General features: G+C 47.4%; 1 protein-coding gene across 1 annotated transcript in view; it reads left to right on the plus strand.

Annotated features, from left to right (window-relative positions):
• Positions 1–6,021, plus strand: part of LOC103784488 (E3 ubiquitin-protein ligase LNX) — a 31,710-nt gene extending 25,689 nt beyond the window's left edge. Inside the window, 2 exon segments of the mRNA XM_063598609.1 lie at positions 4,427–4,508; positions 5,202–6,021. Coding sequence (XP_063454679.1) covers positions 4,427–4,508; positions 5,202–5,923 — 804 coding nt within the window. The 3' untranslated portion in view covers positions 5,924–6,021.
• The last annotated feature ends 18,583 nt before the right edge of the window (positions 6,022–24,604 follow it).

Raw genomic sequence — 24,604 nt, forward strand, 5'->3', positions numbered from 1 at the left:
TCCATCCCCAACCTGTATCCATTTCCTTTGAATGTCATATACAGTAGCCTTGACATAAGTAATTCCATCTTAGAAGAAGTCTGAATCTTACATTTCGCAAGGCTCTTTGCCAACAGGGAACAGATGTTTTGCCTGATCAATAAAGATTGCAACCGGCCAGATAAGGACATAACCAAACACACCCTGCCACTGTCAGTCCTCACCAGAGGACTCTGTGGCCATAAAAAGAGCTGGACTTCCACCGCTCATAACAGCTGTCTTGATAAGCGCCTGGCATCTGCCTCTAAAGACTCTGCCTACATCAAAGACTCTTCCTTGCAAAGCTGTGATGCTGCTGAGCTGCCCAAGCCAGACCAGAATATTCTTTTTGTTCACATCGCTCTCCCTGGACTGGCTTATTAACCCTTTTTCCTATCCCTTTTCTCATGCCATGTTACTTTGTTTGATGCGTAATTTTCAATCTATAATGTTTATATACTGATAAGTATGTTATGTATGGCTTGCAATACTGACTGATCTGTGAAGTGGCTTGAGCCTGTGTGAATGCCAAGTCCTAAAAATTGTCTCCTCCTCTTTGGAAACTCCATAGAGCTGGTGGCTTTTATGATCGAAGTAGCATTAAAAAAAAAAAAAGCCTGACATTGTGGAAAGATACAAACAAACATGTGGGAGACTTGCTTATCTCTGGCCTTGAACCACTCATGGTAAATGTGACTTTGCAATTCCTCCCACCAAAAGGTACAGTCTATTTCCCCACCATCTGACTCAGGCCTTATCTATGGCCCATAGAAAGTGCCAGAAGGGATGGTGTGTTAATTCCAAGCCTAGTCCTCAAGAGGCTCTTCAGCTTCCCTCTCTCCCTTTCCCCAACCTTCCCATACCCTGATCCCTGTGATTGGCATAAGGATATATGCCCAGGTTAGCCTGCTGGAGGACCAGGCTCCTAGAGGAGCCAGGGGCCGCTGACCTCAGCCAATGGCAGACATGTGAGTGAGCCTGTTGGACCACAACTGCCCAGTCAAGCCCAGGCCAGATCAGCAGAATCGCCCTGTCAAGCTGCCAGATGCCAGTGGCATTGTAACATTTTCATTTGAAAAGAGAAGCAGCCAGGTGTGGTGGCTCATGTCTCCAGCACTTTGGGAGGCTGAGGTGGGCAGATCATCTGAGGTCAGGAGTTTGAGACCAGCCTGCCAAACATGGTGAAACCCTGCCTCTACTGAAAATAAAAAAAAAAAAAAAATTAGCTGGTTGTGGTGACATGTGCCTGTAATCCCAGCCACTAGAGAAGCTGAGGCAGGAAAATCACTTGAACCCAGGAGGCAGAGGTTGCAGTGAGCCGAGATTGGGCCACTGTACTCCAGTCTGGGCAACAGAGTGAGACTTAGTCTCAAAAAAAAAAAAAAAAAAAAAAAGAGAACCATTAGGAACAAATTAAACTCCAAAGAGTGAGAACAGTGGGATTTGAAGCCTTGTGGCAACTAAATAAGAAGGTATTTTAGGGCAGGCAACCCCCATGGCCTGTTGGGAACCAGGCTGCACAGCAGGAGGTGAGCAGTGGGCAGGCAAGTATTTCTGCCTAAGCTCCACCTCCTGTTGGGTCAGCAGTGGCACTAGATTCTCACAGGAGCGTGAACCCTATTGTGGGTTGCACACTCTGTATGAGAATCTAATGCTTGATGATCTGAGGTGGGAGGGTTTTATCCCAAAACCATCCCCCTCCCACCCCCAGTCTGTGGAAAAATTGTCTTCCATGAAATCAGTTTCTGGTGCCAAAAAGGTTAGGGATCACTGTTTTAGAGGCAAGGGACCCCTCTCTGCCTCTGATCCCCAAATGCACTGACTCCTCTCAGGTCTGCAAACCTAAGGCTGCCTGGGTCCAAATACAGGTTCCCAACTAGAAGTGATTTTCAGATCCTTAGTAACTGGTATGGCACGGGCCATCAGCCATTGGAATACACCCAGCCAGGGCCCTCATCAAGTGCCTACTGTATGCCAAGTGCTGTTCTGTGTGCTGGGGATGTGCCAGTGGAAAAAAGTCCAAATCCTCACCACGAGAAGCTGTTGTTCTAGTGGAAAGGAGCAGATGATAAACAACTGATTAAATGAAATCCATGGCGGCAGATGGCAGTAAGAGTCATAGAGGAAATCAAAGCCGGGTAAGGGGAACCACAAGTGCTGGGCAACGGTGGCTGCACTTTGAGTAGGTGGTCATGGAAAAGCTCATGAAGGTGACATTTGAGCAAAGATGTGGAGAGAGTGGAGCCACCCAGACATCTGGGGGAACAGGGTTCCAGGCAGAGGGATGAGCATGTGCAAAGGTCCTGAGGCAGTGGTGTGCCAGGCACATTCCAAGAGTAGCAAGGGGCTGGGTGTGGCTACTGTGGAGGGAGAGAGGGACAGTGGGAGGAGATGAGAGGCAACAGGACACCATCTGGGTATGGCCTTTGGGAGACTGCGAGGACCTGGGCTTTGCTCCAGAGGACACAGGAAGTTGCTGGTGGGCTCTGAGCCAAGGAGGGACATGATCTGACCCTCCAGCTGCAGTGTGCAAGGAGGAAGCAGGGAGACCCCTGATGGTCCACAGAGTGGGAAGATGGCTTGGATCAGAGGAGAAGGGCAGAGGTGCTCAGATCCCGGATCTGTGTTGAAGACGGGATTTTGGTGATTGAACTTCTTTAATTCCCACAACAACCCTATAGGAAGTCACATTTATTGGATGCGAAAACAGCTCAGAGATGACAGAACTTCCTGAGGCTTGACGGGAGCAGAGAGTGGAGGGGCAGGGCCTGACCCCAGTTTCCAGATCCCTGTTGGTTCTTGTGGAGTCAACAGCCTGGTTTGGTGATGGCCATCGGGGCTCCCAGAGGAAGTGACATTGATGCTGAAACTTGGAGGACCTGGAGGCATGAGCCAAGCTGCAGCCCTGCTCCCTAGAGATCGCCGTCTTCAGAAACTCCCAGGCCCCTGCTCTTTCAACATCTTTCAGCCTGATGTGTGGCCAAAGCATGACAAACCTCCATGGGTGAGCACAAATGCAGGCGCCTCCCCTTTCGGGGCCAGGGTGGAGAAGAGGCAGGGCGTGTAGAGAAGCAGGAGGAATCTATCTTCATCCCCACGATTCCTTAGAATCAGCTGACACCGAGGCCTGGGCCTCCCTCTGCTGGAGTTAGGCTTGGGAGGGCCCCGAGGGGTGTGTAGGAGCCTGTCAGGCCAACAGAGCCTGGGCTGAGGGAGGTGTCCCAGGCAGAAGGAGTGAAGGTGTAGAGGAGGGCTGGGATGGGAGGTGGGGGCAGAGCAGGAAGGGGCTGCCCAGGATGTGGAGCTTATCTTAGAGGCCACTGGGTACCTGTGAAGTTGACTTTTCTTTCTTTAAGAGACAAGGTCTCGCTCCATTGCCGAGGCTGAAGTGTGGTGGCACAATCACGGTTCACTGCAGCCTCTACCTCCCAGACTCAAGCAATCCTCCCACCTCAGCCTCCCAGAGTGCTGGGATTAGAGGTGTGCACCACTGCACTTGGCCCCAGAAGTGGGCTATTTTTTAAAGTAAGTTTTTATTAAAGTCAAACACGCATACAGAGGACAGTACAGTCCTTTTTCAAGTTTTTTTGTTTTTAAATCTTTTATTTCTTTTTTCTCCTGGAGATCATGGAACACAGGATGTCCTCACACTGGATACACCTGTGCCTCCTGCACCTGGGTGAAGAAGCATCACAGCTAGGCCCCCAGGGCTCCTTGAGCCTCCTCTCAAGGTCACCACTCTCTGATCTGCTCCTATGTGGTGGTTTTGCCTGAGGTGGGCTGTTTTGGCATGTGCCCTTCGGGTCTCTCTTTGGGATTCTCCCAGTGGAGGGTCACTGAGCAGTATGCCACCGTCTGCTGGATCACAGGCCCTCTATTTGTTCCTCCATGATGGGACAAATAGGGTGACTCATTTGGGTTGTTGTCTGGATGGGGCTCTCATGAGTGGAGCTGCTCTGGCCCTTCTTGCATCCTGTCCCTTCTTGCACATCTGTCAGGTGTCTGCCTGCTCTGGAATGCCTGGGTCCTGGGGTAGATGTTTGTTCTGTGATGACCGATATTGCCAGACAGTTTTCCTACATGGTCGTACCAGTTCATGTGGAAGTGTTTTAACTGATGAGCAGCCATCATATTCTCTGTTCCCTGCACCCCAGTGCTGCTCTTTGCCATCACCATGGGCCTCTCCAGGACCCTGCCCACCACATGGTGGGTGGATCCACACACATGTGGTTGGCCACTTCCCTGACCGATGGGCGGCATATGACATTGGCCACTCTGGGCAGTGAGACCCTCCTCTCTGCTCCTGGGGCCTCACCCCCTCCTGGGTGCATTTCTGCTAGGGCCCATCAAGGCCTTGTACCCATTGCGAGCTCCTCAATTTGGGCCCTCTCTTTCTTACTTCCCACAGCCACGGGAGATCTTACTCACTCCCCGAGCTTCAGTCATGGCTGTGTCAATGCCTCCCTGTCATGGGACCTTCTTTTCTGAGGGTTAGCCCTCGCCACCCAGCCTCCACTAGACGTCCCTCCTGGCCACACCCTGAGCTCTCAGACTCCCTGCATCCAGAACAGGACCTGCCATCTGCCTCTCAACCTCGCCTTCCTCTGTGCCCACCTGGTGACCTCAGAGGGGCTGGTGGACCACCTCGCTGGGCTTGCCAGTCCTCCCTCTGTGGCTCAGCCAGTCCCTGGCCACATGATGTCCATTCTTTCTCTCTAATCTCACAAATATTTCCTCTTCTCTCTACCCCTGCAGCCACTCTGACTTCCCCGTTGAAAATTATCACTCCTCTCTCTGTGTCCCCTCAATGCCGTACATCGTCAGGAACTTCTACTCATCACAAAAGGACCTCCCACGATGGCCTGAAAAAAGACAGGAGGAGGGGCTCAGAAGATGGCTGATCAGACAGCTGTGTGAGCCTCACAGCCATGGCACCCTCCCCAGAGGTTTCTGCAGCTGCCACCACCTCCTTAGTGACAGACAAGCTTGGCCTAGACAACCTCGCCTGTGTGCCTGGCAGAGGACAGTCAGCCAGCAATCAGCCCAGGGAACTCTGGCCAGAGCAACCAAACTAGGGCACAGCCCTTTGAGCAATCCAGCAACGGTACAACCACGTAGGAAAGCTGTCCGGCAGCATCGGTCATCACAGAACAATTAGAAGCATCTTTCCAAAAATAATCGAGCTTTGAGTGTTCTTCGAAGGACGAAGAGTGGGAGTGCAGTTGCCAACCGAGCTAACCAGGGCAAGGAAAATTCTGAAAACATCACCACCCCTGAAGTCTTTCCAAGGTTGTACCACCTGATCCCAGATGGTGAAATTACCAGCATCAAGATCAATCAAGAGGATCCCAATGAAAGCCTCTCCATTATGCTGATGGGAGGCAGTGAAACCCCACTGGTCCGTATCATCCAACACATTTATCATGATGGGGTGAATGCCAGAGATGACCAGCTGCTACCAGGAGACATCATCCTAAACGTCAATGGGATGGACATTAGCAAAGTCTCTCACAACTACGCTCTGCATCTCCTGCGGCAGCCCTACCAGGTGTTGTGACTGACCATGATGCACAACCAGAAGTTCTGCAGCAGGAACAGTGGACAGGCCCTGGATGCCTACAGACCCCAGGATGACAGCTGCCATGTGACTTGCAACAAAAGTAGCCCCAAGGAACAGCTTGGAATAAAATTGGTGTGCAAGGTGGATGAGCCTGGGGTGTTTATCTTCAACGTGCTAGATGGTAGTGTGGCTGATTGACATGGTCAGCTGGAGGAGAATGATTGTGTGTTAGCCATCAATGGACATGACCTTCAATATGGCAGCCCAGAAAGTGGTGCTTATCTGATTCAGGTATTGCTGGCCCTCTTCACCACTGTATGGACTTATGCAATGCCAAGAAGGTAGAAAGCTGCACTATGATCCAGTGTCCAGCTCTGAAAAATGCTGCTCCTTGTGTGGTGGCATGTTTGACTCCTACCTCTCTGCTCTTGGAAGTTGCTGGCCTATGTTGCATCCTGATGGTACCAGCAGTTTTTATCAGCCATAACAATGGCAGCAGCGGGCTGTCTGGAGTAGCTGCTGCCATCACGCTGGCTACAGCAGGGAGGCACAGCTGGGACTGCACACTCCATGGAGCTGGTGGGAACCTGGGACAAGTGGAAGCCCCGCCCCTTCTGAGTTGGTGGGGCAGGAGTTCCCTGGGTGCAGCCACAACTGCCCAAACTGTGGCTGCAGACCTGGGCCTCCCAGGCCATGAAGCAGGCAGGGGCCCAACCCCACCAGGTGCAGCTGCAGTCCACCCCAACCACTGCTGTGGACCCAGGCATCCCTGCACTCTTAGGGGCCCAGGAAGGCTCCCTCTGCCCTAGCAGGCTTGGAAGTACCTGGCTTCCCCCTGCTGTTGGCACCCACTTTGATCTTGGAGCAAAGTTGGGGCCAAGCCCAGGCACTGTCAAGGCCTGGCCAGGTATACACACACTCAGTGCAATGCTGACATGCCAGTCCCCTGCTGCCTCAGCTGTCTCCAAACTTTGGACACCAGCAAGCATAAGAGAGAAGCCAATTGGGTGCAGATGGTAGCTCAGTGCTGGCCTGCAGGTGCCCCTTGGCACCTACAGCTTGGTCACCATGAATGGCAGCAGGAGGCAAATAGGTTCCTGGGTGGAAGAGGGTGGGTCTCTGGTGAGGCCCTACCTTCAGGCCAGAGAGGGCCTGAAGGCTAGGGGCCAAGCTACCAGTTCCATGGACCAAAGTGGGAACTTGTGGTGCTTTTTCCAGATCCACCCATGGCTGCCCATGGACCAATTGGCACTCACTTCCTCCCTCTGAGACCCATAAAACCCCCAGACTCAGCCAGAGCTGAGCAGATGTTGGGAAAACCAGCTGCAGAGAGGAGCTACCCACTCCAGGGTCTCCTCTCTGCTGAGAGCTTCAGAGAACGATGGGATGACCTGCCTGCAGAAGGAGCTACCCACTCCAGGGCCTCCTCTGAGCTAGTCTATCACTCAATAAAGCTCCTCTTCACCTTGCTCACTCTCCACTTGTCGACATACCTCATTCTTCCTGGATGTGGGACAAGAACTTGGGACCTGTTGAATGGCAGGTCTGAAAGGTCTATAACCCAAACAGAGCTGAAACATGCCCCTTGTTTGTGACATTGCAGGAGAGGAGCAGGAGAGAAGAGCTGTAATCCTTCAGAGATCCCAGACCTGGGAGCTCCCTGAGCCAGGGCTGTGCCTCCCTCTTTGGGACCCTGCAGTTCCTGGAGTCTCCAAGCTTCCAGGCACCACTGTGTCCCCCTGGCGGCAGCCATGGAAGCTACTTGCATTGCATCTAGTCCAGCTGCAGCCTCACAGAGAGCCTGTACCCATGCTGGCACCTGGAGTTGCCCGCCCTGCTGCAGCAGCTGGCGTGCCTGTGTGCAGTGACCAGACCCCATGCTCATTCACTCACACACCCCTCACCGCCCCATGCCTGGCTCACCCTTGCCAGGCATGGGATCCAGGCTAGTAACATAAGCCGGCACAGCCTGCCAGGCCAAGTGGGCAGAATGAGCCCAGAGGGTCCAAGCAAAACTCAGGCAAAAGGTACCACTGACCACAGAGGTTTCTGGCTAGAAAAGCAACACCTCAAGGATCCCATAACATTTTGGAGGGCTTGTCCAGGATCTGCAGAAGGGTGAGTAAAAGCAGATCTACTCTTTTTATTTTATTTTATTTTATTTTATTTTTATTATACTTTAAGTTTTAGGGTACATGTGTGCAGATCTACTCTTTCTGTCCTTTTTTCAAAGTCTCTAAACTCCACAATAGTCAAAATGAAAGAAAAATACCAGGCCTCTATCAGCCAGTTAAGAGCAACTAGTGTGGCTGCCAGACTTAGGACACGGAGGACAGGCTTGCTGGGGAGGACACTGTCAACCCTCCATTACCCTCAGATGTTGGGAATGTTGGCTTTGTTCCAAACCAGTTTTCTTTCACAGAGGTCTAGCCATTGTGTGGGACCAGAAGGAGGTCCTGAGGCAACTGAGGGTATCTGGCCAAGGTTACCCTTTGGCCTAATTCAAAGGCCCCTGGACTAACTCCAGTCCCTGACCACCTGTTACAGTGTCAGCACTAGGACCTCCAGTCTTTCCTAACATTCTTTCTTTCTTTCAGGATATCAAGGTTCCTATTTCTTCTTTATGTACCATGTTAAATGTTAAGGATGTTGCCAGGCACAGTGGCTTACGTCTGTGCCAGCACTTTGGAAGGCTGAGGTGGGTGGATCACCTGAGGTCAGGAGTTCGAGACCAGCCTGGCCAACATGGCAAAACCCTGTGTCTACTACAAATACAAAAAAATTAGCCCAGCGTGGTGGTGCCTGTAATCCCAGCTACTCAGGAGGCTGAGGCAGGAGAATCGCTTGAACCCGGGAGGCGAAGGTTGCAGTGAGCTGAGACTGTGGCACTGCACTCCAGCCCAGGTGACAGAGCAGGACTCTGTCTCAAAAAAAAAAACACAAATGTTAAGGATGTTGTTGCAAACCAGAGCTAGTACTGGATTGAATGAGCATTTGGCTTAGTCATCAAAAGTCTAAAATGGAAGGTTAAGAGTAGCACAGAAGCCAAGTGTGCCTTGGTATCTGTACATAAGTTTGTGGCAAAAATGTTCTTGTCATTTCCTTGGGTGATAACTTAGTGCCAAGCACCTTGAGGCACAGAAAAGAAGCACGGCCTCAGGAAGGAAGCCTTTCTGTAAATGCGGGGGCAAATGGTCCATGGTCCCATATGTGCAGGCCTTCTTTGCCTTGCAGGGTAGCCTGGACCTTTGCTGATGTTGGATTGATTCAGCCCTCCTACCGGCCATCTCAGGAGAGGCTGCAAGGGACAATACCAGGGAAGCAAACCCCAGAAGTACCTCCAGCAAGAGAATCAACCCCCTCTGCTCCTCCCTATCCAGGTTATCTCTCAAGCTTGCCCCAGCCTAGGAATCCTCGTTTTAGGCAGGTCCCAGTCTCAACTGCCCCTACAACAGATGCCTGGTGAATATGGCCCCATTAAGGTCCAGGTCCCCTTTTCTCTACTAGACTTAAGGCAAATTAAGGTGGATCTTGGCAAGTTTTCAGGAAGCCCTGACAGGGATATAGAGGCTTTCCAGAACTTAATCAAAATATTTGAGCTCTCCTGGAAGGATGTCATGTTACTTTTGAATCAATCCCTGACCACCACTGGAAAGCAGGCCACCCTGCAAGTAGTAGAGAATTTGGGGGATGAGCTTTGTATCTTATATAGGGCCAAGGAAGGGAATGAGACTTATATGATTGGAAAAATAGCAGCACCACTGGAGGACCCTAAATGGGACCCTAAGGATGAAATGGGAGAATGGAGGGGGAAACACATTCAGGTGTGCATACTGGAGGGCTTGTGAAGAACTAGGACTAAGCCTCTCAATTCCTCCAAGATCGCCATGATAGATCAGGGATTAGATGAGAATCCCACTGCCTTCTGGAAAGGCTAAGAGGGGCCTTGGTAAAGCACACCTCTCTAGCTCCTGATTCAGTCGAGGGACAGCTAATCCTAAAGGACAAGTTTATCACAAAGGTGGCCTCTGGATATCAGGAAGAAGCTACAGATACAGGCTATAGGACGAGATAGTACTTTAGAGAACCTCCTAAAAGTGGCCACCTCAGTCTTTTACAGTAGGGACCAGAAGGAAGTCCAAAAAAGAGAAAGGAAATACAAGAAAAAAGCAGAGCCTCTAAAAGCCACCTTGCAGGCTCACAAACCTCAGAGTCCCCAAGATGCATGACCGTGAGGGGCGTCTCAGGTCTTTCCTCCACCGTGTCAAGAGTCATGGTAAAAATCACTGTATTATCTGCCCCTCCATGAGTTCAAAAGCTAGAAGTATTGAAGTATTGGCCATTTGGTGTGGCTAAGGTCAGGTAATAAGAGATTTAAAAGGACTTCTTAAAGAGGAGCCCTATGGTTAAAAGTCAACTTTTGGGAGGCCAAGGTGGGCAGATCATGAGGTCAAGAGATTGAGACCATCCTGGCCAACATGCTGAAACCCAGTCTCTACTAAAAGTACAAAAATTAGCCAGGGATGGTGGCACACACCTGTAGTCCCAGCTACTCAGGAGGCTGAGGCAGGAGAATCGCTTGAACTCAGGAGGCAGAGTGAGCCGAGATCGCACCACTGTACTCCAGCCTGGATGACAGAGCAAGACTCTGTCTCAAAAAAAAAAAAAAAAAAAAAAAAAAGGTATCCAAGCTGCAAGCTATAGGTCAGGTTAATTAAAGATGGATGTCCATGCTATAGGTATATTTAAAAGGCTTTTGTTGTCTTTTCTCTTCATGGATCTTGTTTTTCTGGAAAAAGGTTTTTTTTTTCTCGGTCGACTGAATTATTTTTCTTCATTTTTGTCTTGCCACTCTTAATGCACACATGAGAGGCCCCACGAGAACTTCTGACGGCTGGGACTCCTTGGGAAAATGGAGGAGGCGCCACGGACCCTGTTTTGGGAAAAACCTATTTTCCTCACAGAACTCCAGGGATTAGAAGCAGATGCATCCCTCTCAAAATTTGTTTTTGTCTTCCAGCTAGGCCTACCTATTAGGGCTTAGAAACTGCACGTTTTCCTAGCCCTGGTTCTTGAAGGACTCCACCCCAAGGTCAGTAATCCAACTAGGAGACTGGCAATCCAATTAGGAGATTGGCAAGTGAAAAATTTTACAACTACTGGATCTTCTTCTGTCTGTTTGTGTAGTTATATATGTGTCAGGTGTGACACATTAAAAAAAAGCTCTAATTGATTGGCTTAAAGAAAAATAAGTGCCTAGGTCAAATATTTTGAAAGAAAGATAAAGCTGTAATGCCTTTTAGTTCACGTGACTTTCATCTTTGAAAAATAAAATATCTTCAACATGTAGACATATGGTCCAAATTATGCAGGTCAGATATTAGGTTTGCTAAATGCTTTAAAGGTTATAAACTGCTTCTTTCATTTTTGAAAATTCTTTAACTTTCCTGCTTTACAGTTTTGTAGGGCCTAGGGACATAGAGAGTTAACTACATCCATGCTGGAAAGAGTCAGACCTTATCTGCACCTAACACATAATTAAAATAACTTACCAGGTTTTACACCAAAATTAAAAATTGCCAAGAGTTACCATTATAACATGTAATTTGAGACCACTTAAAAGGAGACTTACATGTAAAATGTGTAAGGAAAGTAAAATGTGTCTTTAGTAAAAGAATATAAGAAGGCACGGGAATGTAAATTTTTGCCTAGTTCAGAGGGTTAAAGGATTGTTTTAAATTAGATAAGATAAAGCTAAAGGTTTAAACAAGTTATGGGAGGTTTTTAAAGATTAATCTTGAAAAAGAAATGCTGTGTGTGAACATATCGACTAAATTCACAAGGGCATTATTTGGTTTTTCTGTAAATTGAACATTGGAATAAAAGCACAAGAGTTTCTCAGAGCACTGACCTCCTCTTTAACAAAGATTTGTAAAGGGTTATAAAAGGATTAGGAGAATCTCAGCTCATGGTCAAACTGATTAAGATTTTCAGGTAATGTTAAAGGATGATGAAAGATTTTTGTTTGCCTTCCAAATAAACTACCGAAAGAAAAAGGGAAAAACAAGAGACAGATTGTTTAGAAAGCTAAGTCTTCTCTCTTAATGTGTAAAGGTTTTTACCTTCTTTTTTTGAGTCATCATTTTGGCTAAATAAGTGACTTATGGTAACCTGGAATTCTATTTCATAATGTCAAGTGTTTTAAACCTTTAACACATTTGATAGGCTCCCCAAAATCAAATTTCAGCTTCAAAATTGTCTTTTCTGACCCCTGGAGCATCCAAAGCAGAGGTAAACAGGATTATCTGACATGTTTAGTCACATGGAATTGTCAAAATAAAGTGGTGTTTGATCTTCTTCAGGTTACATTTTAGTGAATAATGTTAATATGTGTTTCAAAATGTATGGGATTTCTAAAATTCTGATGTCTGAGTATGTGTTTTCAATCATAATTAGGGTTATTGTGTTAGGTTATTGTTGACCACAGAGGTGATCAAATTTCTTTGCCAATCATGTTTTTGACTGTGACTACCTTAGGACACTGATATTCACAGGCAATTGCTGTCTTGTTTTAATCCTCTTCAAAAGATGGATTATAGTCCTCGAGTGCAGGTTTCTGATAACTTCGGAGATCGTGAACAAGAGTTGACTGGGTGGACTGAACTTATGGAAGACTGAAGTAATCTTTTTTGACTTTTTGCTTGGAACATTGCTGATCCTTTGTTTTGTTTTTCAGAATCAAGGAAGCTTTTCTTTTGAGTTATTTGTCACCTTTGACAATTATGGGGACAACCAGTGATTTCTGACTGCAGAGAGTGGGCAGAATGAGCCCAGTGGGTTTCAGCAAAACTCGGGCAAAAATGGCACCAGCCATAGATGTTTCCGGCCAGAAAAGTGACATCCCAAGTATCTCATTACAGTAGTGGATTTTGGAAAGAAAAGAGCCAATTACAGGCTGAACACAAAGCAAGATGCTTGCTCTGCAAGAAGTCACAGTGCAACGCTCCTGGTCTCCTCCTTCCAGCTATAAGAGATAGCCTTTGTTACTTAAAAATGGGTAAATATAAGGTATAAGGAAGGGATCCAGTTTCAGCTTCCTGCATATGGCCAGTCAGTTTTCCCAGTGCCATTTATTAAATAGGGAATCCTTTCCCCATTTCTTGTTTTTGTCAGGTTTGTCAAAGATCAGATGGTTGTAGATGTGTGGTATTATTTCTGAGGGCTCTGTTCTATTCCATTGGTCTATATCTCTGTTTTGGTACCAGTACCATGCTGTTTTGGTTACTGTAGCCTTGTAGTATAGTTTGAAGTCAGGTAGTGTGATGCCTCCAAACCACAATGAGATACCATCTCACACCAGTTAGAATGGCGATCATTAAAAAGTCAGGAAACAACAGGTGCTGGAGAGGATGTGGAGAAATAGGAACACTTTTACACTGTTGGTGGGACTGTAAACTAGTTCAACCATTGTGGAAGACAGTGTGGCGATTCCTCAAGGATCTAGAACTAGAAATACTATTTGACCCAGCCATCCCATTATGAGGTATATACCCAAAGGATTATAAATTATGCTGCTATAAAGACACATGCACCTGTATGTTTATTGTGGCATTATTCACAATAGCAAAGACTTGGAACCAACCCAAATGTCCATCAATGATAGACTGGATTAAGAAAATGTGGCACATATACACCATGGAATACTATGCAGCCATAAAAAATGATGAGTTCATGTCCTTTGTAGGGACATGGATGAAGCTGGAAACCATCATTCTCAGCAAACTATCGCAAGGACAAAAAACCAAACACTGCATGTTCCCACTCATAGGTGGGAATTGAACAACGAGAACACTTGGACACAGGAAGGGGAACATCACACACCATGGCCTGTTGTGGGGTGGGGGGAGGGGGGAGGGATAGCATTAGGAGATATACCTAATGTAAACGACAAGTTAATGGGTGCAGCACACCAACCTGGCACATGTATACATATGTAACAAACCTGCACATTGTGCACATGTACCCTAGAACTTAAAGTATAAAAAAAAAAGGGTAAATATAAATGAGGCTGCTGGACTGTGTTGTTTCCCTTCTTTGGTCTCTGCTTAGTTCCATCATATAGATATGATTGGCAGTTTTGAGTCAAATCTCAAAAGAACAAAGAAAAATAGTCATTAAACAAAATAACAGGGAAAAAAAGTGGCCCCTGCAGCCACTTCCTCAGGCCAGGAAGGGTGGCCCCTGCCCCCGAGTCCTGAGGATGAGGTGGAATCTGAGTTCTCCACGTGGTAGCGACAAGGGACCTTCTCAAATCCAAATATGCTCACACTCTTTTGCCAAAACCGTGAGGCCAGCTACGAGGGAAACCACAGATGGATCTCAGCACCATAAAGAGAGGTGCCAGACATCATGCACTCAGGGTGGAACCAGGAGGGGGTGCCTGGTGCCAGGTGCTCAGCGCTGTCCATGAAGTTGTCTTGCAAAAGAAGAAAGACAAAGCTGGGAACCTGGGGCTATGCCTCTGGATCTCCCAGTTTATGGAGAGCGTGTGGGACAAAAGAACACACAAAACACAGGGGACCAAAACCAAATTACCTGGCTTCTTCCTGGAGGAAAGAACGAAAGGACAAAGAGGGCGGGGAAACTGCAGACCCAAAGAGGCTTCAGGGCCAAGTCCACCAACCCCAAGGCGTGGGCCTGTTTGGGTCCTGAACTGGCCTGAACTGAACAAACCAACCAAGAAACACTCACTTAGGAGGCAATCGTGGAAATGCAAATACTGACTAGATACTTCACAATATTAATAAATTACTGGAATTTTTTCAGATGTGGTTATGGTTTTGAGATTATGTCTGAAAAAGAGCTCTTTCAGAGATACATGCAGAAAAATTTATAGATGAAATTATGTGGTGTCTGGAATTTACTTTAAAAAATTTCAGTTTTTTGTGGGGGGAGGGGAAGTGGAATAAATGAAGTAATATTGACCATTTGCAGATAATTGTTGAAGTTTGATGATGGGCATGTGGAGATTCATTATCGTATTATTTTTACTTCTGTGCATGTTTGCAATTTTCCTCAATAAGAAGTAAAACAAATAAATAAATAAAAGAGCATCCTGGTTCCCCAGCACTCTCTGTATAAAGGCCACGCTTGTAATGTTGGTGCGCCACTTTCTCCCTGCAGCTGTGCCAGCTCCCTCCACGCACCCCTGCTTCCTACTCTCCAGGTTTGATGAGAGCTTCTGGGCAGCTCCCTTCACTGCCTTGTGCTTTCTCCCTTTAACCTTTATTTATTATCTTTCCAATAGGCAAGCATTCATATGGTTCAGAACGCAGCACTGCACAGTAACTACTCTCCCTTCCTTCTCGTCCCCAACACGTAGTGTCTTAGTTTCTTGTTTCTCCTTCTAGAGATTTAATGCATATGCGGGCAAACAGAAATAGACCCTCATTCTCTGTCTCCCCCTCCCTTTTTACACAAAAAGTAACCTGATGACACGCTACTCAGCGCCTCACTTTCTCACTATATTCTGGAAAGCTTTCCGGATTTGTCCACTGTGAGCATCTTCTTATGCAGAGAAGATGAAACCTCTTATGTACAGATCTCCTAAGAGAGGTCTCTGTGAGACCTTGATATGGTTTGGCTGTGTCCCCACCCAAAATCTCATCTTGAATTGTAATCCCCACATGTCAAGGGTGGGACCAGGTGGAGGTAATCAGATCATGGGTGCAGTCTCCCCCATGCTGTTCTTGTGACAGTGAGTGAGTCTCACGAGGTCTGATGGTTTTTATAAGCATCTGGCATTTCCCCTACTGGCACTCATTCTCTCACCTACTGCCCTGTGAAGAGGTGCCTTCTGCCATTATTGTAAGTTTCCTGAGGCCTCCCCAGCCATGTGGAACTGTGAGTCAATTAAACCTCCTTTCTTTGTAAATTACCCAGTCTCGGGTATTTCTTCAGAGCAGTGTGAGAACAGACTGATACAGACCTCTTATGCAGTTGCACAACATTCCGTTGCGTGGCATTTACCCCCTCTCCTGTTGATGGGCAGTTAGGTCATGGCCAATCTTTCCTCTTTCCAACAGTGCTGTAAGGAACAACCACATGCTCACATCGTTTCTGGTGCTTTCTCTTTAACTTCCCCCACCTGCTGCCCCTCCCCCACCAGCTTTTGCCCCTCCAATTCCTGTTTACCCTTCAGCTCTTGAATTAGGTATCACTTTATCTGGGACACATTCTCAGATTGGAGACAGAGAGGTGGATGTTAAGAACAAAGGCTCTAGGCTGGGCGCAGTGGCTCACACCTATAATTTCAGCACTTTGGGAGGCCAAGGTGGGCAGATTGCTTGAGCCCAGGAGTTTGAGACCAACCTGGGCAACACAGTAGACCCTGGTCTCTACAAAAAATACAAAAATTAGCAGAGCATGGTACAAAAATTAGCTGGGCATGGTGGCACACACCTGTAGTCCCAGCTAGTCGGAAGGCTGAGGTGGGAAGATCACGTGAGCCCAGGAGATCCAGGCTGAGCCATGATTGCACCCTTGCACTCCAGGCTGGGTGACAAGCAAGACTCTGTCTCAAAATAAATAAATAAAGACTGCAGAGTCAGGGTGGAGCTTGACTCTTGCCTCTTCAACTTAAGAGGAAAGTTACTTCACTCTTCTGAAGCTATTTTCTCTCTGCAAAATGCACATGATAACATCTCTCCTGATGGGTTGCTTTGAGGATTATGTGAGATACTATATGTGTAGAGTCTTAGAACACCGCTGGGACCATAGTAGATGCCAAATAAATGATGCTATCATCATCATCATCATCATCATCATCATCTTCATCATTGTATTGATGAACTTTTCCTTTAGAATGCCTTCTCCAGCCTTCAAATTCAAGTCATTGTTAAGGCCTAAGTTACATGCTTCTCAACCCATTTCTCCCTAATCCATTCAACTGAAAATTAATTTCTCTCTTTTCCATACCCCTGCAGTATCCAAATGGAACAGCCAGGAATTTTTTGGCTGCAAGTGACAGAAAACCTGCCCAACAGTGGCTTCATAATATCTGGAGTTATTTCCCTCATATATTAAGAAGTTGGGAAATGGGCAGCTACAGGCGTTGATTCAACTACCCATGGAATCATTAAAGACCAGGCAAATCTTTTCTTCCTTCTCCTCCATTGTCCTCATAGTGTTGCTTATTGGTCTTTAAGAGTATTGCCTTTTAATTACAATGTGGCTGCTGCGCCTCCAGCCATTATTGTGCAACTTTCAAAGCCAGGAAGCAGGGATGGCTGCAGTAATGTCTTTCCCAAAAGCCCTCTCAGACATTTCCAGCATCCAGAACTGGATCTAAAGCCCACCCCAAGACTGGGACTTCCTTCTCTGAAATCTAGAGATATCAACTTCCTCCCTGAGTAGGATCAGGATTCTGAGTTCTGTCAATAGGAAGAGAAGAATGCCTGGGAAGGTCACTGTGGTGTCTGCCACATTCAGACACTCAAATTCAGGCTCCTGTACCTCTCTTTTGACAATGATAGCTTTCTACCTTTTATTATAGTTTTATCTCCTTTACTAAACTGTGGGCTTGGATCCATTTCCAAGTACGTCCATATGCCCCCAAGTGCCAAGCACAGCTTCTGTAGACAGTAAGAGCTCAGCCAGCATTTGTGGCTCTAGGGATGAATGGACAATCTCAAAGACACCATCTGATTCTAGCAGACAAGGATTCTGATTCAAGAAGCTGCCTGGGAAATCTGAGTTCTGTGTGTGCCAGTGACATGGCCCTAAGATGCCCACCTTATGCTCCCACCCCCAGGGGCTTTGAGTGTCTTCTTGTGGCTGTGACAGTGAAAACCAAACCTCTCCCTCACTCTCTCTCCCATTCCTCTTTCTTGTACTTATCTCCTATACCCTCCTAGGGAACCCTAGGATTTTGTCTCCATGCTTGTGTGTGTTTAGGTTAACTGGATCATGGAGGATGAGTCACCTGTCAGAAATACGTGGAGAAAAGGAAATTTTGCCTGCAAAGCTCTGATTGTATCATGAGCACACTGTCTGAAGATGAGAGAGACCAGGCTGTTTATTGCTTTTGGGAGGCATCAGAGTCCAATCGGCATGTGAGTCACTTTTCAGAGGCTGGATCAAAGGGCAGCCCCCTGGCTGCAGGAGCTGAGCCTGCCTCACCTCCCAAGAGTGCTGTTGGGCTGTGAGCTGGCGGTGAAGTTACTGCCTTGACCTCCAAAGTCCCAGCTGCTTAAGAAGCCTTTATCACATCAAATAGTGCTGCATCCCCTCAAGGTGGTAAATGAGGTGGCTGGTGGGGCGGCCAGGCTCAGCATTTGTGTCGCAGCTGCAAATGACGCTGGCCAGGGGACAATGAATGAGGTGAAGATACAGATGGAGGGATGAAGGGGTCCATCTGGCTGTGGTCCCCCTCCTACCCCCACTCCCCTTCATTCTTAAGAATCAGGAAGTGGGCAACAGTGGGTGATTCATTTTGGTGAGTGGAGTATCAGCTGGTGGCCACATTATAGTTGGCTAAAATTCAGGATATTAAAACAATAAAATACAATAAACACGCCAGTGCAGTGGCTCATGCCTGTAATCCCAGCCCTTTGGGAGGCCAAGGAGGGTGGATCACTTGGTCAGGAGGTCCAGACCAGCCTGGCCAACGTGGTGAAACCATGTCTCAACTAAAAATAAAAAAATTAGCTTGGCACGGTAGCAGCCACCTGTAATCCCAGCTACTCGGGAGGCTGAGGCAGGAGAATCACTTGAACCCGGAGGGGGTGGAGGTTGCAGTGAGCTGAGATCGTGCCATTGCACTCCAGCCTGGGCAACAGAGTGAGACTCGGCCTCAGAAACAAAAATAAAAAACAATAAACACTAAAACGAAATGGGATGCAGCCGGGGCTGCTTGTGGGGTGCTGGTTACTGGAGTTTTTTGTTGTTGTTGTTGTTGAGACAGAGTCTCCCTCCGTCGCCCAAGCTGGAGTGCAATGGCACAATCCAGGCTCACTGCAACCTCTGCCTCCCGGGTTCAAGTGATTCTCCTGCCTCAGCATCACAAGTAGCTGGGATTACAGACACCCGCCACCATGCCCAGTTAAGTTTTTTGTATTTTTAATAGAGACGGGGGTTTCACCAGGTTACCCAGGCTGGTCTCGAATTCCTGACCTCAGGTGATCCACCCGCCTCAGCCTCCCAAAGTGCTGGGATTACAGGCCTGAGCCACCATGCCCGGCCCGGTTACTGGAGTTTTGATGGCTGGAGTCTGGGAGAGTGGGAGTGAGCAGGGAGAGTGGTCTTCTTTCCTTCAGCATCACTGGACAGCTGGTGTGACTGTGTCTCACTTGAGTCCCAGAACAGTGAGCACTGGAGTCCTGGTTTCTGTCTGGCTCATTTTACGAACTGCTTTGTGTATGGGCCCATTTCACCCTCTGCCCTTGGCTAAGTCCAGCAAAACACTTTACCTGGCTGTAGAGGACCCCACTTTAGGACAGCTCAGCCACTCTCCTTCAGTGCCGACCCTTCCCTCTGTGGCCCAGTGATACCCGCCTGCCACACAGGTAAGCTAAGAGTGGTTTCTATAGACCTGACAGGACTGGGGCTTGTCAATGGAGCACTGCAGCTCAGGGTCATTCAGGGCTGCCTGCGACCCTGCCCACGGAGAAAGTTCTGGCACCATTAGGCAAGCAGCAGTGTCCTCTTGGGGCTTGGCATAAGTTCCCTCAAGGGTCTCTCTCAGGCCCCCAATTTTATCGCCCATCACTTCTCTCTGCCCTCTCACTCGGCTGGCATAGTCAGGTGGTCTGAGGAGGGTGGTCTCACTTAGGAATCGCCCTCTCCTCCCCCTAAAAGGCCAAGAGGCAATCAACTTGAGGCCCAGAGGGAAGGAAGCCCAGGCCAGTGGGAAAGAAAGGAACTCCTTTTTTTTTTGGAAACAGAGTTTCACTTTTGTTGCCCAGGTCGGAGTGCAGTGGTGCAATCTCAGCTCACTAAAGCCTCCGTCTCCCAGGTTTCAGTGATTCTCCTGCCTCAATCTGGCTAAGTTTTTTCTATTTAGTAGAGATGGGGTTTCACCATGAAGATCAGGCTGCTCGTGAACTCCTGACCTCAGGTGATCCACCCACCTTGGCCTCCTAAAATGCTGGGATTACAGGCATGAGCCACCACGCCCGGCCAAGAACTCCTTGTTGAGTCGCTTCTGATGTCTGGGCTCCATCCTTGTGGGAGACTCCCAGCTAAGCCCAGGGCTCATAGGGCCCTGCTGTTTTGTTCCAGCTGCAGATGGCAGCAGGGCTAGCTTTCTCGTGCCTTTAGAGTCCCACACATCTAGGGTTTGTCTGTCTATATTGTGGACTCCGTGGGGGCTCCGGGTCTCATCAGGCAACATGGCCGACGTGCAATACATATGTGTTGAATTGACATTAAATTCAGCCAGGTATAATGCCCAGAAAGACAAATACTGCATGTTCTCACTCCTATGTGGGGGCTCAGAAGGTGGATCTCACAGAGGAAGTGAATGGAGTGCCGGCTACCAGAGGCTGGGAAGGGCAGGAGGGAGAGGGGATGGAGAGGTTGGTTCATGGGTACAAGCATACAGTTAGATAGGAATAAGCTCTAGTGTTTGACAGCACAGTAGGTGACTATAGTTATCAATAATGCATTGTATATTTCACAATACCTAGAACAGAAGATTTGGAATGTCCTCAACACAAAGGAATGATATGTGTTTGAGGTGATGGAAATCCTAATTACCCTGACATGATCATTACACATTGTACGCATGTGTCAAAATATCACGTGGACCCCATAATATGATTATGTATCAATCAAAATTGTTAGCCAGGTATAGTATGGCAGTTCCTTAAAAAATTAAACATAGGCTGGGTGTTGTGGCTCATGCCTGTAATCCCAGCACTTTGGGAGGCCGAGGTGGGCGGATCACCTGAGGCCCGGAGTTCGAAACCAGCCTGACCAACATGGAGAAACCCCGTCTGTATAAAAATACAAAATTAGCCAGGCGTGGTGGTGCATGCCTGTAATCCCAGCTACTCCAGAGGCTAAGGCAGGAGAATGGCTTGAACCTGCGAGGCGGAGGTTGCTGTGAGCCAAGATTGTGCAATTGCACTCCAGCCTGGGCAAGAAGAGCAAAACTCCATCTCAAAAAAAAAAAAAAAAAAAATTAAACATAGAATCACAACATGACCCACAATTCCACGTCTGGGTATATGCCCAAAAGAATTGAAAGCAGGGACTTGAACAGACATTTGTTTATAGTTGTATTATTCAAAATAGCAAAAAGATGGGACAAGCCAAATGTTCATTAACAGATAAATATGTAAACAAGATGCAGTATATCCATAGAGAAACCAGGAATAAAATTCTAAGCCCCCCTAACCAACTGAATGGACCTCGTCTTGGCCAAGGGCATTCCAAAGTTAATCTGAGGCCAGGCACGGTGGCTCATGTCTGTAATCCAAGCACTTTGGGAGGCCAAGGCGGGTGGATCACCTGAGGTCAGGAGTTTGAGACCAGCCTGGCCAACGTGATAAAACCCCGTCTCTACTAAAAATACAAAAATTAGCCGGGCGTGGTGGCAGGCATCTGTAATCCCAGCTACTTGGGAGGCTGAGGCAGGAGAATTGCTTGAACCTGGGAGGCAGAGGTTGCAGTGAGCCGAGATTGTGCCACTGCACTCCAGCCTGGGCAACAGAGAGAGACTCTGTCTCAGAAAAAAAACAAAAATGAAAACAAAGTTTTTGTTTGGCGGTCCAGCCATGATGGGAATAAGGGGTCAGGCATGCCTCCTTATACCCTCCCTACTTTGAAATTCAGGCATAACTGACCAATATTAACATTAAAACAGAGACCTTAAGAGAATTTATTCTTTCTGAAGCCTGCTACCTCATCTGCATAATAAAATTCTTGGTCTCCACAACCCCTAATTTTAACCCATACACTCCCTTCTATTGATTCCAGGTCTTTAGATAAACTCTTTCAACCAACCGCCAATCAGAAAATCTTTGAATCCACCTATGACCTGGAAGCCTCCTGAGGCTGTGTCACGGGCATGTCCTTAACCTTGGCAAAATGGACTTTGAAACTAATTGAGACTTGTCTCAGGTACTTTGGGTTTACACATACAATGGAATATCATTCAACTTTAAAAAGGAAGAAATTTTTAAAGGAAGAAAAAAGAAAAAGGAAGAAAATTTTGACACATGCTACAACATGGCTGAACCTTAAGGATTTCATGCTAAGTGAAATAAGCCAGTCACAAAAGAACAAATAGTAAATGTGTAATTCCACTTATATGAGGTACCTAAAGTAGTCAGATTCATAGAGACAGAGAGTAAAACAGTAACTGTCAGGGGCTGGGGGAGGACGGGATAGGGAGTTACTGTTTAATGGGTACAGAGTTTCCGTTTGGGAAGATGAAAAACATTCTGGAGATGAATGGTGGTGATGGTCCCAAAACAGTGTTAATGCACTTAATGGCACTGAACTGTACACATAAAAAGGATTAAGATGGTAAATGTGTTATACATTTTTCACCACAATTGAAAGCATATATTATTTTAAATTAATTTTAGCCTGGTAATCTCTCAGTGTCACCTTGTTTTGGTGCTGCTCTATGTAGATTGTTCAACATAGTACAAAACACGACTGGAAAAGATCAATCTTGCTGACATTTACTCGGGCTTAAGATATGGCTCAAGGGCCTTGCTCTTTTGGTCTTGTGCAAACCGCCCCCAGTCCACCTGCTGGCTGGATGCCCTCATTGCAGGCAAAGCACCAGGATTTCTTATAATACCACCCATAGACCCAAGTAGGATGCCGGTGGCCTCGTGGTAAGCTGTGACAGGAATGCACAAGGATCTCCCGGCTTGTTGGCTGGCATCGCTGGCCCAGTGATGTGAGGTGAAGGGATTCTTTGCTCCGACTCAGCTCAATCCCCCTGTACAAAGGGACTAGGTGGGCTTGCTGTGCTTTTGGAAGGACCAGAAAAATCTGCTTCCTTCACTCACTGGGAGCCATATATTCTCTTTGACTTTTGTTCGCAGGAGCAAAATAAACAGATGCTTGGGGAAAACCAACCAAAAAAGGGGGAAGGGGAGGCTGGTGCTGGCTGGCAACCTTGACTCAGCGCTCGGCAGGAGGTCCATTCGGAACAGAAACCCTCACCCTGCACTTTCCTCACCCAGCCCTGAAATCACAAACAACCCCTTGGCCAGGGTCCTAATGAGCCTCTGACAAACACAGCCCGCCCTCCTGACACAGAAAAGACAATTAGACATGCACAAGTGGCCTGTGAAATGCCAGGCTGGGCACTTGAGCTCTCCATGAATGGCACCCCCTGTACCCTGGGCCTTCTCGGAAAAACATTGCTTGGGATCCTTACGGGTGGTAATGGCTAATAATGCAGAGAGAACACCGTGTTTTGGTTTCAGGCCTTTGGCCAGGGCGGTGAGAGAGGGGTGTGTGTGTGTGTTTAGTGATGGTAGTGGGGTGATATCTATTTTCATTTCTCCATCATAAAGGAATTGAAGTCCTATAGCATGTCAGCAATGTCAATGTTTCAGGGTGAAATAAACAAGTAAAAGGTGTTAGCATTCAGATGAGCTCCAGCAGCCTGTGACGTTAGGAAAATCACCAACTCCTGGGGCCTCAGTCTTCTCATCTGTAAAATGAGGATAATAATAGAAACCACCTCCACTCATGGTGATTGAGTGAGCCATCGCAGGTAAAACACTCAGCCCCAGGCCTGGAACATAGTTAGGACTCATTGAACATTGGCTATTAGTTTAAAAGCAAGCGTTATGCGTTTTAGTCTATTTAAGGAGCCACTTTTGAATATCTGCTTGTGAACTCCTATATGAAGTTGGCTGTGAAAACACAGAAAACACAGTCTTTATGCTCACAGAGCTTGAGGACAACCAGGGTGACAAGAAAACCATCCGGGCAGGGCCAGCTCAATGCTGGCGCGTTGGCACCAACCAGGAGACAGCTGTGGCTTGCTTTAGGTCTGTTTCTTCTAATTTGTGTTAGCTTTTTTCCTTTGGTGGTGGAGGAAGGGCGGTTTCTGTAGGCTGCAGACAGCAGGGTATGGATCATTGGTCTGGTCAGGCTTTAATTAAGTGAAAATCTGTTCTTCATTTGTTTGTTACTGCTACAAAGCACATGATTTTCAAGGGATAAGTTGTTAGGATGTTTTTAATTGTGATGATGAAATTCCAGCTCAAGTTAACTTAAGCAAAAGTAAACAAGCAAAATTCCAAAAAGGGAGTTTACTTTCTTACATAATTTCAGAGAACAAAGATGGGTGTCTTGCTAGCTTCAGTCATAGCTGGACCCAGGTGCTCAAATCTCTCTCTTTCTCTCTCTTCTTTCTTCATTGTCTGATAGCTTCAGGCATACACAGTAAACCCTCAGCTCATGATTTCAGAGTAAGAGAGAGCCTCCTCTTGGACCAACAACTCTAGACCGGGAAATGGGGCACCACAGTTGGCCAGACATGGGTTGCATTCCCCCAAAGCCAGGGGATAGGTTGACCAGCAGCTCCACAGGACCCACATGGGGCAGATGGGATGCAAGGCTGACAAACTATCAGTGAGACTCTGTGGATAGAAAGCATGAGTAGGCGCCAAACATTCCACGTAAGCAGCGAATATGCAGGCTTCCTCTTTGCATCTCACCCAACTGTGCTTAAAATGGCTTGTCTGGCACACTTTGAGGGGTCAGCCTACTTCCTTGCATTCAAAAGGTGAAGAGTTTCTAACTCTTTGTTCTTGAATCAAACCAAGTGACTGAAGACTAAGTGTTCCAGATGGGCCAACCACGCAGCAGCATGGTGGCAGCTCTGAGATGCTGCCCAGTGAGCCCCAGTAGTCACATCCTGGAGAGTCCCCTCTTCACTGAATAGGACCCATCTGGCAACCAGTAGGACTGCAGAAATGATGTCCAAGGCTAGGCCATAAAAGACATGGTTCCTGCCTTGCTCTCCTTGAATCACTTCCTCGGGAG

The sequence above is a fragment of the Pan paniscus genome, chromosome 19, assembly GCF_029289425.2.
Source record: "Pan paniscus chromosome 19, NHGRI_mPanPan1-v2.0_pri, whole genome shotgun sequence".
Taxonomy (NCBI): domain Eukaryota; kingdom Metazoa; phylum Chordata; class Mammalia; order Primates; family Hominidae; genus Pan; species Pan paniscus.